Here is an 18279-nt window from a genome sequence, read left to right as displayed (position 1 = left end):
AGAGAGAGAGAAGGGAGGGCTAGGAATAAGGAACATGATTCAGAGGAATAAATCTTTGTTAGGGAAGTGGCTTTGGAGGTTTCTTTTGGAAAGAGATAGGCTATGGCACAAAGTCATGGAACGCATTCATGGGTTAATGAATAATGGTTGTTGATGAAAGGTGATTTGGCACGACCTATTAAGAAGGGGACACGTGGACACGATCTGCTCAAGGGGTGACAACTCAGCTGAACGAACCCGTTCCGCAACATTCGGAGCTCAAGTATCCCGCCACCTCGGCCTAAAAAACCACCTCGGCGTATAGGCACCTCAATACCCATTCTAGTTTGGGACTAAAGAATCGAAGTGCCGGTTCGGAGCTAATGAGCCGAAACGCCACATAACCTGCTCCGAAGGCCTCCCCAACAGACCCCAACTTTCTTGGGATCACGATGAGACTCGTCCTAGCCCTGCATGAATCGAAGGTAAACGGTAAACCTTATCAACATATTGCTCTCCTTCAAAAACAGAACAAACCTTATCTGCACAGCCCAGAGATCCCGGAGCTCTTTCATAAGGCCCAGGACTACTCCATTATATAAGGACATGAAACTTCAAGGCAAAGGTACACGTGATTACTTTACTCACTAGCATTCAAGCACTCAAATATTCAGCTCACATTCATAGCATAAGTACGTACTTAAGCATCGGAGCAACCTTATCGGGTTAGCTACCTCAGGTTCTCTGATCCACTATTTTGCAGATCGGTCCAACTTGCCGCCTAATTGGAGTTCGGATCGTCTTCCAGCTAGGAGTATCTAGATCGCGCACCATCAATTGGCGTCGTCTGGGGGAAACACTACAAGAAACTAAGTTCTCACCTTCTAAAAGGCTAAGTCCTCATCTTCCAGAAAACTAAAGATCTCACATTTTAGAAATTAAATTTCTCACTTTCTAATTTCCATTTTTATGAACTCAAATGAACTTTTGAGCAGCATCAACACCCAGCACAAATACCGATTATTGGGGGGAAAAACATCTATGATGAACCTAGAGAACTCCCCTGTGACAATCAAACAAGTTCAGGCCGAACCCAGCATTCCCAGTACCCCAGATAAATACCCCGCTACCGCATGCGAACACCCCTCTCCCCGCGGTAGAGCCATCGGTAGTTCCCGCTAGGATCGAAGTGCGGCAGTTCCATGAGATGAAGCATGAATTTCCAAATGTGAGCACGGGAGCAGCTCGACGTATGCTTGTCGATGCAGAATAGGCGACAGCAGAACGACCTTAACAACCAGCAATCTAGCAACAGGCACCTCGGAGTAAGGTTGTCCCCCCAAGTCGAGCCAGTCATGGTTCCCATAGGAAGTTGATAGCCAACAAACTAAGCAGCTCTACCGACTTTATTTCAGCCCGGATAAGCCTCACTAGTCCTCTTCGCGAGGTCTCCCCTACAGATTAAACCCTTCACGGCTCCCGCAGGAGTTAGCGGCCTACGAACTATGCGAACGCCCTTGCGGGTCGAGCCCCTCAAGGCTCCTGAGCGAGTCAGCGACCTACAGTTAGTAAAGCTGCCCCCGTAGGTCGAGCTCCCTGTGGCTTCTCGTAGGAGTGGACGATCGACGTCATTACGAGGCTGATGCAGCGCAGCCATGGCCCCAAACTTCCAACTCACACTAACAACAACATTATGCCCTCGCAAGAGAGGGCAAAACATGTACGTCGTGGTCTTGCAAGCACTCATCCAGGAAGATAACCCCATGGAATGACGTAGAAGCAGCCATATGAGAAGTTACTACAGAATGACCACTCGCTTAGGCGGAAAGGTCAGGCCGCACGTCGGCTAAATAAGGATAAGTAGAGTGGACCGCGAGTCGCTCCCAGAACTTAAGGGCTAAAGTGTCGAGCTGATAAAAGACCTCGACACCACATGAGACCCAATCGCTTCTTCGGCATGGGCAAGACTAAGGATAAGGAGAGAGGACTATAAGTCACTCCCTAAGCCTAAGGGCTATGGTGTCGAGCTGACAAAAGACACCGACGCAATACAAGACGCAGTCGCCTCTTCGACATGGGCAAATAAGTCCTAGTTGCCTCTTCGGCATAGGCGTGGTAAGTCCTAGTAGCCTCTTCGGCATGGGCAGATAAGTCCTAGTTGCCTCTTCGGCATAGACGTGCTAAGACAGTCGCCTCTTCGACATGGGCAAAATCAAGGATATGGAGAGTGGACCGCGAGTCGCTCCTAGAGCCTAAGGGCTAAGGTGCCGAGCTGATACAAGAACTTAGCTCCACATAAGACCCAGTCGCCTCTTTTGCATGGGCAAAATAAAAAGCAGTTCGCATTCAGCATGAAAAAGAGAACAAAGGAAAAACTAGTTCGCTTTCAGCACCATGACAGACACAAACTTAGTCGATCTCTTCACAGTAGACCTCCACCCGGTTTCAGGCTCCGCATCAAACTCGCTGGCTACTCTTTTGAGAACCAGCTTGAAGGATGCTGTGAAGACTACTAGAACATACCAACAAAAAGCAATTAATCAGTTTTACAAAAGGAGGCCACGTCAGCACAACTAATCGTCCACTTGCAACAGTTGTAACAGAAAGAAATCAAAAAATGTAAATAGTATTAGTGAAGCACAAAGAGAAATAAGACGGTAATTCTTTCAGCAGTAATCTCTCTCTCTCTCTCTCTCTCTTCTCCCAACGAATTCAGGAGGTTGGATCCCTCGAAGAGCCCTGAGTTAGGCAAGTTCCTAACAAGTTGGTATCAGAGCCAGCATGACCAACACAAGAAACACGTCAGTAGACACCCGAGTGGATCAGATGGAGGTAGAGATCCATCCAATGTCTTCAGATCTCAAAGAAATGAAGGAAGGTTTCACTACTCTCCCTCAATCGGCCGGAGCAAGGGGCAACGAACAACGACAGAGGAAGCCAAGAAGAGTGCAGCAATGAAAACAACCGCATAATAGGGCGGCGGCAATGAGAGTAGCCAAAATCGATTTCCCCATCTTCTCAGGCGGCGACCCAACTCCCTGGATTCTCAGAGCCGAACGGTATTTTGATTACCATGAGACACCTGGGCAATACAGGGTAGCTCCGGCTTCTGCGCATCTTGAAGGGGAAGCTATCCTCTAGTTTCAATGGTACCGACGGGGGCACCCTCGTCAAACTTGGGCAGACTTCATTGATGCCATGACTATCCGTTTTGGATCGTCTGGGTTCGAAGATCATTATGAGAGTTTGGCAAAGCTACGGCAGGTGGGATCAGTTAAAGATTACTAGATGGAGTTCAAAAAGCTGGCCGTGAGAGTCCAAGGGTGGATGGAGAAGGCGTTGGTGGGAAGCTTCATCGGCGGCATAAAAGAAGAACTGCGACTGGAAATGAAGGCGATGCAGCCCACTTCCGTCATAAATGTGGCAGCGCTAGCAATATTGTATGAGGATAAGTTCGCTCGAGCAAAAAGGTGCAACGGCCATGGGGTCCAGGAACCAGGACGACAGCACCAGACAAGGAGAAAGGAATACTGAGCCCAGGCCCATTGGTTTCTTTCAAACAACTAACCTGGGAAGAGATGCAAGTCCGTAGAGACAAAGGACTCTATTACAACTGCGAAGAAAAATTCGGGCCGGGCCGGGCCATCGGTGCAAGAAACAACAAGCATTTCTCCTCCAAACAAATGCCGAAGAGGAAGACGACCTCACCGGTTGCAGAGAATCTAACCCAGGGTGGGAAATACAACCCAATGGCACACCTGAAATATCTCTACAAGCCCTTACGGGACTTGTGTCCCCTCAAACAATGAGTGTTGCAGGGCTAATCCAAGGACGCCAAGTGTCAATCCTCATAGACAGTGGCAGTTCCCTTAACTTCATAACTCAAGTCTTGGTGGATAAAATAGGACTTCCGGTTCAACCAACAACGGCTTTTACGGTTCACGTGGCCAATGGTAATAGCCTATCCTACAATAGCATTTGCATAGGCTTACCACTAAAGGTTCAGGGTCACCAGTTTGCAGTGGACCTATATCCTCTTCATCTCAGTGGAGCAAACGTGGTGCTAGGCATTCAATGGTTAAGACAACTAGGGCCCGTGATCTGTGACTGGGCCGTCTCACCATGGACTTTACATCAAGGAACTCTACAGTCCATCTACAAGGGCAAACATGCAAGGGTCCAAGGCCCATCAGTCTTGCAACATTAACAAAGCAAATAGGAGATCCGGATCAGCCCATATTCATGCACATGGACTCAAATTGGACCAGCCCATCTTTAGCTAACAGCAGCCCAAATGGGCCTAGAGACTTCCAAAGCCACCTACAACAACTCCTTCAGCAATATGGTAGCGTGTTCGAAGAACCCCAAGAACTTCCACCACGCCGGGAGCATGACCACTGCATCCCCCTCATGCCAAGAGCTGCCCCAACCAATGCCCAACAAGCTTTTGAGGAGTTGAGACAGGCAGTTGCGAGTCCTCCAACATTAGCATTGCTCGATTTCACAAAAGACTTCATCATTGAGTGTGATGCCTCCGGTCAAGGTGTTGGGGCTGTTCTCATGCAAGAGGGGCAACCACTAGCCTTTTTCAGCAAGGCCTTAACATCACAAAAGTGGGCCAAATCAGTTTATGAACGAGAATTAATAGTAGCGGTCTTAGCAGTCCAACTCTTGCAACCACTCAAAATACCAACCCAAGTCTGGGATGATATATCAATGGATTTCATCACAGGATTGCCCATTTCTGCTAGCAAAACAGTTATCCTTGTGGTAGTGGATAGATTGACAAAATACAGTCATTTCCTACCTCTATCACACCCATTTATAGCAGTCACAGTTGCTGAATTGTTCCTCCGGGAAATTGTGCGCCTACACGGGCTCCCCAGCTCAATTGTATCAGACAGGGACCCTATTTTTATGAGTCGTTTCTGGACTGAGCTTTTTCGCCTGCACGGGGTTAAACTCTTCAAGTCAACTAGCTACCACCCCCAATCTGATGGACAGACAAAGGCGGTTAACAAGAATCTCAAAACATATCTGAGATGCTTCGCGGGAGATCGACCAAGACAATGGGTGAAATGGATCCACTAGGCTGAATGGTGGTACAACACCACTTTCCATAGCGTCACTGGGATGACACCCTCCAGAGCTCTATATGGTCGGGACCCTCCCCCTTTACTTATGAAAAAGAGACCACCACAGTAGTGGCCTTAGAAGAACAGTTAACGCAACAAGATGAGGTGTTAAAGGAACTGAGACATCATCTCTTACAAGCACAACAATGGATGATGCACACCTATGATAAACATCACAAGAATGTCCAATATGAAGTCAGTGATTGGGTGTTTCTCAAATTACAACCTTTAAGACAGATTTCAGTTGCAAACCGACAGTTGAACAAACTCAGCCCACGCTATTTTGGACCATTTAAAATCCTTGAGAGAATAGGGTCAGTGGCCTACAAGCTGGACCTTCCGGCAACATTAAAACTGCACTTTGTATTCCATATCTCTTTACTAAAGGGCCAAAGTCAGGAGTCATTACAAGTGCGACCCTTCCCACATTTTCAGAGGAAGGACAAGTGCAGACTGAGCCAGCCTGCATCATTGATTTCAGATGGGTGCGCCGGGGTGGAAGAGTCATACCTATGATAAACATCACAAGAATGTCCAATATGAAGTCAGTGATTGGGTGTTTCTCAAATTACAACCTTTCAGACAGATTTCAGTTGCAAACCGACAGTGAAACAAACTCAGCCCACGCTATTTTGGACCATTTAAAATCCTTGAGAGAATAGGGTCAGTGGCCTACAAGCTGGACCTTCCGGCAACATCAAAACTGCACCTTGTATTCCATATCTCTTTACTGAAGAAAGGGCCGAAGTCAGGAGTCATTACAAGTGCGACCCTTCCCACATTTTCAGAGGAAGGACAAGTGCAGATTGAGCCAGCCCGCATCATTGATTTCAGATGGGTGCGCCAGGGTGGAAGAGTCATACCAGAAGCATTAGTTGTTTGGTCTAAACTCCCAAAAGAGGATGCAACCTAGGAATCCTACTTAGATCTGCAATCAAATTTTCCCACATTAGACCTTGAGGGCAAGGTCGCTCTAAAGGAGGGGGGATTGTAAAGGCTACTGGAATAGACCAACAGAAAGCAGTTATTCAGTTTTACAAGAGGAGGCCACGTCAGCACAACTAATCGTCCACTTGCAACAGCTGTAACAGAAAGAAATCAAAGATTGTAAACAGTATTAGTGAAGCACAAAGAGAAATAAGACAGTAATTCTTTCGGCAGTAATCTCTCTCTCTCTCTCCTTCCAACGAATTCAGGAGATTGGTTCCCTCGAAGAGCCCTGAGTTAGGCAGGTTCCTAACAGACGTTGCGTCGAAGTCTACCTAGGTGGAGCGACCTGATAAAGCAGTCACACAGAACCCCCTCTTGATGATGGCATGATAAACTTCGCTCTTGAGGTAATGGTCGGATTGCAGAACCCCTTGACGGTTCCATCCCTAATAAGGTAGATGTCCTCGGGGTACCTGCTCCACCTCTCCTCGAGCGGATGAATTTGCTCTCGTGCCCCGATAATCAAGACGGTGAGGTCCTGCGTAAGGCTGCAAACACTTGGACTCTTCTGACCTGAGAAGCAAATTGGACCAATTCTTATGACTACAAGCTTATCGAATCAATCATTCTAGGTCAAAAGGAACGATCTACTCCCTTCGCTGAGCTACTTTCAGCTCAGGAGTGGGGGGCAATTGATGAGGTCGGATTTGGCCCTCCAATGACATTGTGACACATGGCATCTCGAAACAGCTAGACAACACCAAGACGTGACCTAGGCGATTATTTGGAGTCCCAAATCATAGTTCGTCTTCGCCCCGACCTGGCGACCTGCCTTTACTGCCAACCTAGCGACTTCAACCACAACTTAGGTCGGCTAGGAGTACCTCGTCTAGGGCCGACCTATCCTCGTCACTGGCCGATGTGACTTCGACGTGAGGAGCGACCTCCCTCGAGGGCTTATTGACCTGACTGAGGTCCAGGAGGCAACCTGCGAGTTGTGCTCGCTGACAAATTTGGTATGCATATCCCAACACTCCCAAGTTTCTCGGAAGTTGGCCAACATACTAAGTGTTATGGAGGATGGCCAACGTGCGTGGCGGTTACCTCCGGGGATCTCGGACCGGTTAGGTGACCTCCCGGAAATCTCGGATGCGGTGTGTGAAGCCCACGCCAAACAAAGCCTATATAAAGGAACCAACCCCAATGACACGAAAAGGTAAGTGCGGTTTAGTGCATTCTAGCTCTCCTTATCTCAAACTCTCAACTTGCATACACTATTACTGACTTAAGCATCGGAGCAACCTCGTCGGGTTAGCCACTCCGAGTTCTCTGATACCTCCCTTTCTTTGCAGTTTGAGCGACCTACTTGGCAACAGGCATCCGAGCTGCCCTACAACTAGGAGCATCCAGATCGCGCACCATCAGCTAGGATGCAAAGGTAGCCAATTCCTCAACTTCGAGCTCTCCTTGGAAAACAATACAAGAGGTATATCCAACCTTTATCAATCTAACCAGGTTTGATGTGGGATGTGGATCAAGGGTACTCTTTTGGGAAGACCTTTGGTTGGCCAAAACTCCTTTCAATTCTCTTTACACTGACCTTTATTCAATGTCTAACTACAAATTTCAACCCATCTCACATTTTGTTTCCTTTAGGTGAAGTGGTGAAGACCTGTACCATGCTTCAAAAGAGAAGCCAAATAAATGCCTCTCCCCTCATGTGTGCTTTCTTTGTTTTGCAAGTGGTGAATCCTACCTCATTTACTCCTTTATTATCTTGTTGTGTAGTTGTGGTCTTTGTCTAGGGGTCTTTTTGCTCTCTCTTTGGTTGCAGGTGGATTACTCCTTGAGATGTAGTGGGTCTCTTCAACTCAAATTTCTTAAGGCAACCAAAGAAAAGAGGAATAGTTATGTGGAAAACAGTTACTGCAACAGTGGTGTTGACTGTTTGAGAGGAAAGAAATGCAAGGATCTTCAATGAGAAGCACATGTCATAAGAAGAAATCGTGTAAACTGTAAAGATAAAAATTGCACAATGGATAAAAACACTAGAGCTCTTCCAAACTTTTCAATGACTAACATAATAAGTGTGTGGAATGAAGTGGCACACTCTTCTAAAGAAAAAGAAGAAAAGGTGATGGAATGGAAGCCCCCAAATAGCAATTAAATCAAGCTGAACTTTGATGGCAGATCTTTAGGAAACTCGAGACTAGCAGGCATTGGTGGTGTTTTTAGAGATTCACTAAAGCAATGTATTCAGGACCTTTAGGGGTAGGAGATTCACTAAAGGCAGAGCTTTTAGTGTTGATACAAGGTCTAAAACTTGCTAAGCAAGCAAACCTAAACAACTTGGAGGTCGAAGGGGATTCAAAACTGGTTATCTCTTGGACTAGCACAAGGGTAATGTTCCTTGGATTTGCATTTATAGACATACCTTGAGGGAAATAAAAAGTCTGACAAGGGAACTCAATGCCACTTTTACTTGGATTAGAAGGATTACAAATGGGATGGCTGACTCATTCGCCAAGCAGGGGGGTTATAGGTAGCAGTTGTTTTGGGTGTTATTGTAGTCTCTTTTTTGGGCTTGATTGATAACTTGTGATTTATTGTGATTCTGTAACTTGTTTTCTCATATATTAATAAAATTAATCCTTCCTTGCCGATCAAAAAAACGGAAAATAATTGACATATATAAGTAAGAAAAGATGGCTAAAGACCAAAAGGGAGACAAAGAGAAACATACCTATTACAGTCTCTTAATTTTTTCCTATTTGATTTATATAGTTCTTTGCTATGGTTTTGAACCTTAAATGTACAATTGTAATTCTTCTAATGATCTCTTGAAGGTTTATTAACTAATTCTATGTTTCTAGGAAACTTTCCTTATCTTTTAGATTTTCCAAATATCTTAGTGAAATTAGCAAATTATCTCCAAAATTTCTCCCAACTCTTCATGACAAGATGTCCATTGATATTGAAATCATGAAACATGGTTCCATCAATATAAAGTCCAAAACTGGGGAAACAAGACAGCAATTATGATGCTAATTCACAAGGAGGATAAATGAGCAATAATATCTGTAGTTAAATATAGAGCTAACCTTCGCCACAAGCTTTGCACTCAATATTGAATATAGGGAATCCTGGACACTCTTCAATGATTTTAATGTTGTGTTATACTCATTTAATCTGCAAAAAGGAGAAAAATACAACATAATCAATTGTTGCTGACAAAGAGATATTGCCAATAGCACAATGGAACAAACATTATTATGTATAAGAGAAGATAACAATAAAGCATTAGTAGAAATTAAGTAATTAAGAATCTGGTTAGTACTTGAGTAAGAACATGCAAAATCATAAAGGCATTATCTAGTAAGTTTTTTCTATTCCTAATTTCATATGCTTCTCTTTTGTGTTATTACAATATCAATTACAAGCAATTACACAGCTGTAAAGTTCAAAATCTTATTTAATACGTGAATTTAAAAAAAAAATAAAAATAAAAAATAAAAAATCTTATTCAACATTAAGTTTGCCATGGAAAACCATAGTTCAATGAACAGTTGCTAAGTGGGTATCTAACAATGAAAACACAGGCAAAATTCTTATCCTTTAAATTCAGCTTCTAAGTTAATAAACCCGATAGTTTAAATCGTTCAAAACTATAAAATAAACGAGTTGAGAAATCTTACCTATAGTTGACGCAGACAGCACATATAGACGCGAGATTGGAGTTCTCGCATATAGCACAGTTACTGGCTTTTCTGGTCATCGTCTGGTTTTGAACAACAAAACAAATCGGCACAACTTCCTCGAAACCTGGACACACAAATCCATAAAAAATCCAAAGGAATTAGAAAGAAGGAAACAGTATAGGGCATACTAAACCAAAAAGAACATAAAAATTTTATCTGAAACAATGCAACTCAATCCATCAAATGTTAAAAAATTGTAAGCAATTACTAAAACGAAATATCTTGCCATAAGAACTAACCCACCTTAATTCATATATTGGTTCCAACTGTAGACAACTCGAATCTCCATCGAATTCTCAGAAAGATAGGAAAGAGATACCCAGTTGACTTAAGAAACAGAAATGCTGACATAACAATTTGAGAATAATTTTTCCCTGAAAATTCGTAGAATCCATAAGATTACGACGACGAAGAAGAAGAAGAAAATAAGAAAGAATAGAAAAGGTAAATATAAATACAAATAATTAAATGCTGATGTCGGCTTCAATGCTGAGATGTGTCCCATTGACCAGGGATCTGCTACCAACAATCGCTACCAATTCTGTCCCAACATGTCACTGCAGCTTTGTTTGTTTTCGGTGTACGACTGCAATGGCTGATCCGAACTCGAAAAGGAGGCATTGATCCAATTCTAACTAACCCTTCTCTTTTTTTGGTAACAAACTATAAATATATTAGAACGGAACGTCTTCAAGGAGGAAGAAAGTCAAAAGGTTACATCAGAAACCGAAGCATTTTACGAGCCAAAGCTGCCAATTACATAAGAGAGAAAAAGAGTTTAGTTGAGCCTTCATGTTTATTTAGTTGAGCCTTCTTTACGACCAAGTCTGCTACTCAGAATCTCACAAGAATGAATAGGTTTTCAACCCCCACCCCAAAAAAGAACTGATAAGTAAACCGCATTCAAACTCAGAAATCTGAAATTACAGTCTTCTTAGTCTATTAGTAGCCACCTATAACCCATATCCTATTTATGAATTTGGCATTAATTCATGATAAAATTCATTTCACCTGTATTGTGGAATTAAGATTTTTAGGGGTGAACTGAGCAGATAAACCCCCCAAAAAAATCTCTCTACTAGGTTGCGTTTTTGGTAGAAAGAGCAAAACACAGAAGTTTCCTACTTTTTCATTTTTTTTTTTTTTTTGCGTTTAAGAAGGGAATTAATTTATTAACAAAATCAAGGGATACTGATCAGCTAAGACAATTTTTTCTCTCTTGTAGCATAGGTGGCGTTCAATAAATCGAAGGTTGAAATCTGAAAATTAAAAATAAAAAAAAAAACTTCCAAAAAATCTCTAAAATCATTCGGTGCAATATAGAGGGGTTGGTCATTAATTTGCATGTTATCACATCTAATAAGGTTTTGTTTTACAAATTTGCCCCTCAAAGTCATTATTTAAATAAAAGTAAATAACAATGATTGAAGTAATAGGATATTATAAAAAATATTATAAAAATAATACAAAATATAAAATATGATAATAAATAATAAATAATATCAATAAATATTAAATATTAAATATGAAAATATTAAAACTTATTATAAATATAATAAAAATATTAAAATAAAACAATAATTGTAATAAAAATTAAATATATAAAAAATATCATTAATAACATAGAACTAATATAAAATAGTAAAAAATAATGTAAAATAGATTGATAAATAATAAAATAATGTGAAGAAGATAAAATAGTAAAATTTTATTAATATAATAGTAAAAATTATCATCAAAATCATAAATAGTATAAAATAAATAGTGAAAAATAAATAAAGTGGTGAAATTTTATTATAATTATAATAAAAAAGTAAAACATTAAACAATGACAGTAATAAAAAACTAAAATAATAGAAAAGAGACCATAAAATAATACAAAATGGATATAAAGCATAATAAACGGATTTATAAATATTAAAATAATATAAAAAGGCAAAATAATAAAAAATTAATATAAATAAAATAAAAATGCACTACAAGAAAAATGGCCTAAACCGGTGGTCCTCTTGACCGCCACTATACTAATATCTAAGGTGAAGGTCTAAGACTGTCGCCTCAATTGAATTCAAGAATTGGCACAACGGTCTAAGAGAATAGACACGACGCTTTTACAAATAAATCGGATCTGAACCAGTATAATCTACCATAAACCAGTCTAACACAAGGACACAGGGAAGCCAAAAATACTTCTCCCGCGCACTCTCTGCTTCCTGTTCGACGAGAAACCCTTTGGATCCCAAAGCATCATTCTTCTTGTCTTCTTCTCTTCAATGGCAAACCCCGACAAGGAGAGTTGTGCCTTAACCTATGCCCTCCTTCCTCTTAATGTGCGCACTTATTCAGCTCAGCAAACCCTCTGCTTCTAGTAGGGAGATGGTATGCAACAAATGAAAGTGAGAAACAGGAAACTGACGATGGTGGAAGATAGAGCATGTGGCTTGCTTGGTGAAAATGAGCACTGACACCATCTCTGACTAAGAATCCAAACCCTAACTGAGAACCAAGGTGATGCAGAGGAGAACCGTAAAACCCCCATCAGAGAGAGAGAGAAAGAGTATAGCAAGATGGACACCGACTCACCAAAACCCTAGAGCTTCCTGTGGGGAGATGGTATGCAACAAATGCAAGTGAGAAAACGGGAAACCAATGATGGTGAAAGATAGAGCTTGTGGCTTGCTTGGTGAAAATGAGCACCATCCCTAACTGAGAATCCAAACCCTAACTGAGAACCAAGGTGATGCAGAAGAGAAATGTAAAACCAAGATAGAGCAAGTGCTTGCTTGGTGAAAATGAGCACCAACACCATCTCTGACTAAGAATCCAAACCCTAATTGAGAACCAAGGTGATGCAGAGGAAGGCGAGGATTTGCCTGATCAACCAGGACAAGAACAAGTATAACACACCAAAATATCGATTTGTTGTAAGATTTGTATCCTTAAAGTTCTTTTTTTTTTTTATTATGCTTGTCACTTTTTTTAGATCTTTTTGGTTCTTAAGTCAAGAATGATTGTTGATGAGGGCGGATTTGGCCCTCCAATGATATTGTGACACATGGCACCTCATGACAATTAGGTGCAGCCTGGCACTTCATAGGCAGCTCACCACCAAGAAGCCCAGCACTTCCTAAACAGCTCGCCACCAAGCAGCCTGGTACTTCACAGGTAGCTCGCCACTAGGTAACTCACCACCAAGCAGCCCGGCACTTTCTAGAAAGCTAAGTTCTCACTTTTTAGAAAGTAAAGCTCTCACTTTCTAATTTCCATTTTCTATGAACTCAAAGACTGTATAGGAAGTTGATAGCTAACAGACTAAGCAGCTCTACCAACTTTATTTCAACTCGGATAAAGCATCATCAGTCCTCTTCGCGAGGTCCCTTCTATAAAGATGAGCTCTTCGTGGCTTCCGCGGGAGTTGACGGCCAACTAACTGCATGGACGCCCTTGCTGGTCGATCCTTCCAAGGCTCCTGTGCGACCTGGCAACTAAAAGTCAATAGTACTACCCCCGTTGGTCGAGGTCCTAGTAGCTTCTTGTAGGAGTGAGTGACCGGCATCACGAGGCTGATGCAGTGCAATCATAGCTCTAAGTCACCCACCCGATGGCCTAGCGTGGCTTGGTAGCCTGGCACCTGAGCGCAACCTGGCGGCCTAGCCCAGGCGCAAACTAGCGAACTGATAAAAGACTTCCTCACCACCTAAGACCTAGTCGCCTCTTCGGCATGGGCAAAACCAAAGATCAAGGAGAGTGGACTATGAGTCACTCCCAGAGCCTAAGGGCTAAAGTGTTGAACTGGCAAAAACTTTGGCACCACATAAGACCCAGTCGCCTCTTTGGCACGGGCAAAATCAAAGATCAAGGAGAGTGGACTACGAGTCGCTCCCAGAGCCTAAGGGCTAAAGTAACGAACTAGCAAAGACTTTAGTACCACATAAGACCCAATTGCCTCTTCGGCATAGGAAAAATCAAAGATCAATGAGAGTGGACTATGAGTCGCTCCTAGAGCCTAAGGGCTAAAGTGCTGAATTGACAAAGACTTCGGCACCACATAAGACCCAATTGCCTCTTCGACATGGGAAAAATCAAGGGTAAGGAGAGTGAACTACGAGTCGCTCCCAAAGCCTATGGAATTGAATCGACGCTTACGAGTTCATCGAATTAGTCATTTCATGCCAAAAGGAGCAATCTACTTATTTCGCCGAGTTACTTTCAGCTCAGAAGTGGAGGGCAAATGATGAGGGCGGATTTGGCCCTCCAATGATATTGTGACACATGGCACCTCATGACAACTAGGTGCAGCTCGACACTTCACAGACAGCTCGCCACCAAGCAGCTTGGCACTTCCCAGACAACTCGCCACTAGGCAGCTCACGACCAAGTAGCCCAACACTTCATAGGCAGCTCGCCACCAAGCAGCCCGGTACTTCCTAGACAGCTCGCCACCAAGCAGCCCGGTACTTCCTAGACAGCTCGCCACCAAGCAGCCCGACACTTACAAGCAGCTTGCCACCAAGCAGCCCGACACTTACAAGCAGCTTGCCACCAAGCAGCCCGACATTTCACAGGCAACTCGCCACCAAACAGCTCGACACTTCACAGGCAGCTCGCCTCCTAGTCATACCAACCACCGCATGGTAATTTCAAGGATCTCACCATCATACCCCGCGTCTTACGAGATCATGCCTTGTAACGACTAGTATTAGCTCACCCACTCCCCAATTCAGGCGGGAATGGGAAACCTTACCGGTTGGTGGCGTTATCCCCAACTAACACGGAAACAGATCCCATCACAACGGGGATCCAGGAACTACTCCACCAAACCAATGAGGACTCCAGTATATCAAGACTTTATCCCCCAAGGGCGAAAAAGAAGAAAAAAGGATGGGTGATCTCTAATCTCTAGCTCTCTCACAATCTAATATCATTTTCAGCTCACAACTAAGTGCTAACTTAAGCACCAGAGTGACCTCGTCGGATAAGCCACCCCGGGTTCTCTGGTTCTATTCTTGTAGGTCCATCGAGCCCATCATTGCTGGTAGCCAAATCATCTCCTATGGGGAGCAGCCAGATTGCATTACATCAACTGTTATGATGAAATGCCTAATCAAGAAGCTGGATGGTGTGATATATTCTTCCCTTTTGGAGAGATGTACTTTCCTTGTATGGTTCATCAATTTTCTAGAAAAATGAGGAATCTCAACTTTCCAATTTAATTTGCAAACTAACACTTTTTTTGATAAATTAATTTGCAAACTAACATTGAGATTTTATCTCTGAAAATTTCACATGGCAATGGCAATTGAGAAGCTTTACCACCTTAGTTGGTTTTGATCTCACTGAGATATGGGATTTATGGTAGGTTATTTGTTGTTGATAAGTGATGAGCTTGTATGCCATGTAGAAGGTGTGTCTGTAGAGACTTGGGGTTGTTAAGAATGTGGGCTTTATATATGGATCACCAAATTAGCAAGTGTGTTTTTTTTTTCCAGTTTGGCGTCAAGTTTATGTGGGTCTATGGTAAACATGGTACCTTGTTATCTATGTTTTCAATCTTAAAGCTGCTACTAGACTAACAAAGATTTTACTGCACAAGTAATATCTGCCAGTATTGCTGGTGATATGGTCCTTGCAGTAGCATATTCTCATGAGTTCCCCCTTTAATTTCTTTATTTAACTTTAGTATGATGTTGGTATTCTAATAATTAACATGATCCCCAGCCAACTGTACTGGACTTCTCTTGGCTCGCCGAGTACTGAAGATGCTTGAAATGGAAGATGAATATCAAGGCAATGTGGAGGTATTTAAAATAATTTGTACTCTTCCTTTCCATCTCTTTTCATTGAAGCAATATACTGTGATCTCACCTTCTTTCTGTCAGGCAACTGGGGAGGATTACTCTGTAGAATCCACAGAGAGCAGGAGGCCTTTCCGCACTCGTTGGCCTTGTTAGAACAACCACTGGAAACCGTGTTTTTGGTGCCCTTAAGGTAAAAAAAGATAGCCAGTTATTGTTTATCAGTATTGTGTTCTTATTTCTTCATTTTAGTTGTACATCATATTCTCCAAAGGACTAGTAGCTACCATAAACGTGGTGTGCATTTCAGTTTTTATGTGGGAGGTTTTTCTATCAATCATCGGTTTTATTCAATGCACAAAAGAAACTTACTTGTGGAAACTATGAAGAACTTTTCAAAGAATGTATGACCAATGCCTCTAAATATATTGAACCTCTAGACTGCCTTCATTATCTAAAGAAAGGGAAATTTTGAATTTTTTGGGGGGGTTGTTGACCATAATCTCAGCCATGTCTGAATAAAATAGTTTTAAGTTTGCAGGAATGACAGGTTGCCAGCAATGTCTGTAATCATATCAGAATGCATTATGAAGTTCTCATCCTGTTATCTAAGACTGAAGGTCCCCAGCTTCTGCACACTATGTGCTCATATTGTTTTTGCCATAGTTCCTCTTTTTTCTTGATAGAATTTTTGCATATTTTCATAGGGGTGTCTGTGCTAACCATAAATGAAGCTCCATGTGCTTTGAAGCTTTCACGAGAACATTGTCATGGGTAGAGACAAATTGTTGTTTGACCGCTTTGTCTTGCCAGCTGAAGACCATTCCTGCAGCTGTCCTCGGAACTATTTGGGTGGAAAGAAATAATTGAGTCTTCTATAACAAAGAAAAAAGTGTAGATGAGTTAATTTGTTGTACTGGAGTGGACTGATCTCTCGGGTCTTTGTAGTCAAAGAGTTTAAGCAGCAGAATCTTTCTCATTTGCTTAGCTCTCAGTCTTCCTTCGTAGATTGTTTCCTTTACCAGGTGCATGTTGTACTATGTTTCTCCTTCAATAAAATTTTTACTTTGAACCACTATTGATGATATAGAATATTTTGCCTAAGCCGACGGTCTTCCTGGGTAGATAGTTATGCCCTTATGGATATTCCTATCTTTATAGTTAAAATACTTGAATACAATTCTAATATTTATATGTTTTGATTTGCATGTTCAACCAATATGTTTAGTGGATTTGCATCGGAAGATGTGCTAAAGAACTTGATAATTTTTTTAAGTTCTTGTACTATTTATATGTCAATTGGATATTGTATTTGAACAATGTCTTTTGGATATTTTAATATATAATCTTTGAATTAATAGATTTCATTTTAAATTGATTTTTATCAAATGGTTTTGTTGCACTAAACAGGTATGAAAATGCTAAATCAATAAACAATTCAGGTATCACAAAAATGCAACAATTAAGTGGGTATATGAATTAAAAAAAAAAGGTATATGCCGGCGGTCATGTCCGCCTTTATCCATTTTCATCACAACAATAATTGTTCAATTAAATACAGTATTTTATTCTCATATATATATACTAATGAAATGGCCCATGTGATGTATGGGGTATTTGATATTGATAGCGATATTTGACTATGCTTTTATATATTGGGTATTGATTTATAATTTGTGTTATTTTCTTCAATTTTTATGATTTACTATTTTTTATAAATTTTCTATGTATTTCTTTGTTTTTTATAATTTATATTATTTTCTTCATTTTATGTGTTTTTTCATAATTATTTTGCAATAACATATATATAATGGGAAAAATAGAAAGGTGAGGGTAAAGTTGGAAAATAAAATTAGTGTTTTGACCAAACCAATTGCACCATTCTCATTTTTAGTGTGATATATAAGTTTCTATGATTTTCTACATTTTTTTTAAATTTTCAATGTATTTCTTTGTTTTTTGTAATTTATATTGTTTTCTTCATTTTATGTTTTTCATAATTATTTTGTAGTGACTATATATATATATATATATATTGGAAAAAATAGAAAGTTGAGGGTAAAGTTGGAAAGTAAAATCAGGGTGTTTTGACCAAACCAATTGCAACATTCTCATTTTTAGTATATAAGGTATAAGATATACATGGTATAGAAATTTTTATGATTTTCTATATTTTTTTGTAATTTTTTTGTGTATTTCACATTCTCATTTTTCAGCACGGTATAGAAATTTTTGTGATTTTCTATTTTTTTGTAAATGCTTGTGTATTTCTTTGTTTTTTTTTTGTAATTTATATTGTTTTCTTTATTTTGAGGAGAAAGGTGCATAGGATAATGAGACACCATTTCTATTTCCTCATTCCTATTGTGAAGTGGGGGGAATGGATAAGATATACACTATACAGAGAGGGGTTTAAAGGAGAGAAGTGGGATTTTAGAATTTATTTCTTCGCTTCATGTGTGAATGATAATAATTGGCATTTTGCCTCATGTCGTTCTACTCGTCAATGGTGGGGTTGTTATTTACATATCTAAGGACTAACGTTTGGATATAGGTTGATCTTGATTTGTTTAGATTCGGATTTGAATTGAACATCCGTCCGATTTTTGCAAAAGAGTCCAAATCTCCTGTCAAAAAAACACATTCCAAACCCCTACGACCCTACCAAGTACTAAATCCCTA

General features: G+C 41.1%; 1 protein-coding gene across 5 annotated transcripts in view; it reads right to left on the bottom strand.

The window, feature by feature from the left end:
- The window catches only part of LOC148876860 (uncharacterized), a 52079-nt gene extending 41154 nt beyond the window's left edge, over window positions 1-10925 (bottom strand). For 2 of the 5 annotated variants that reach the window (XM_088974477.1, XM_088974472.1), the window contains exons 1-4: window positions 10261-10925; window positions 10046-10176; window positions 9740-9866; window positions 9146-9233 (exon numbers count right to left, since the gene is read on the bottom strand). In XM_088974477.1, the coding sequence (XP_088830603.1) occupies window positions 9146-9233; window positions 9740-9819 (168 nt within the window). In that variant the 5' untranslated portion in view covers window positions 9820-9866; window positions 10046-10176; window positions 10261-10925. Of the gene's footprint in view, window positions 1-9145; window positions 9234-9739; window positions 9867-10045 lie in introns of all 5 variants that reach the window. The other 3 variants (XR_016108991.1, XM_088974468.1, XM_088974486.1) reach the window with 3 other exon arrangements.
- Between the last annotated feature and the right edge of the window lie 7354 nt (window positions 10926-18279).

Source organism: Nelumbo lutea, chromosome 1 (genome assembly GCF_056320005.1).
Source record: "Nelumbo lutea isolate HS-2025 chromosome 1, American lotus-T2T, whole genome shotgun sequence".
NCBI lineage: Eukaryota > Viridiplantae > Streptophyta > Magnoliopsida > Proteales > Nelumbonaceae > Nelumbo > Nelumbo lutea.
Note: the sequence above shows the minus strand (reverse complement) of the source record. Positions and strands in the feature narration are given on the sequence as shown.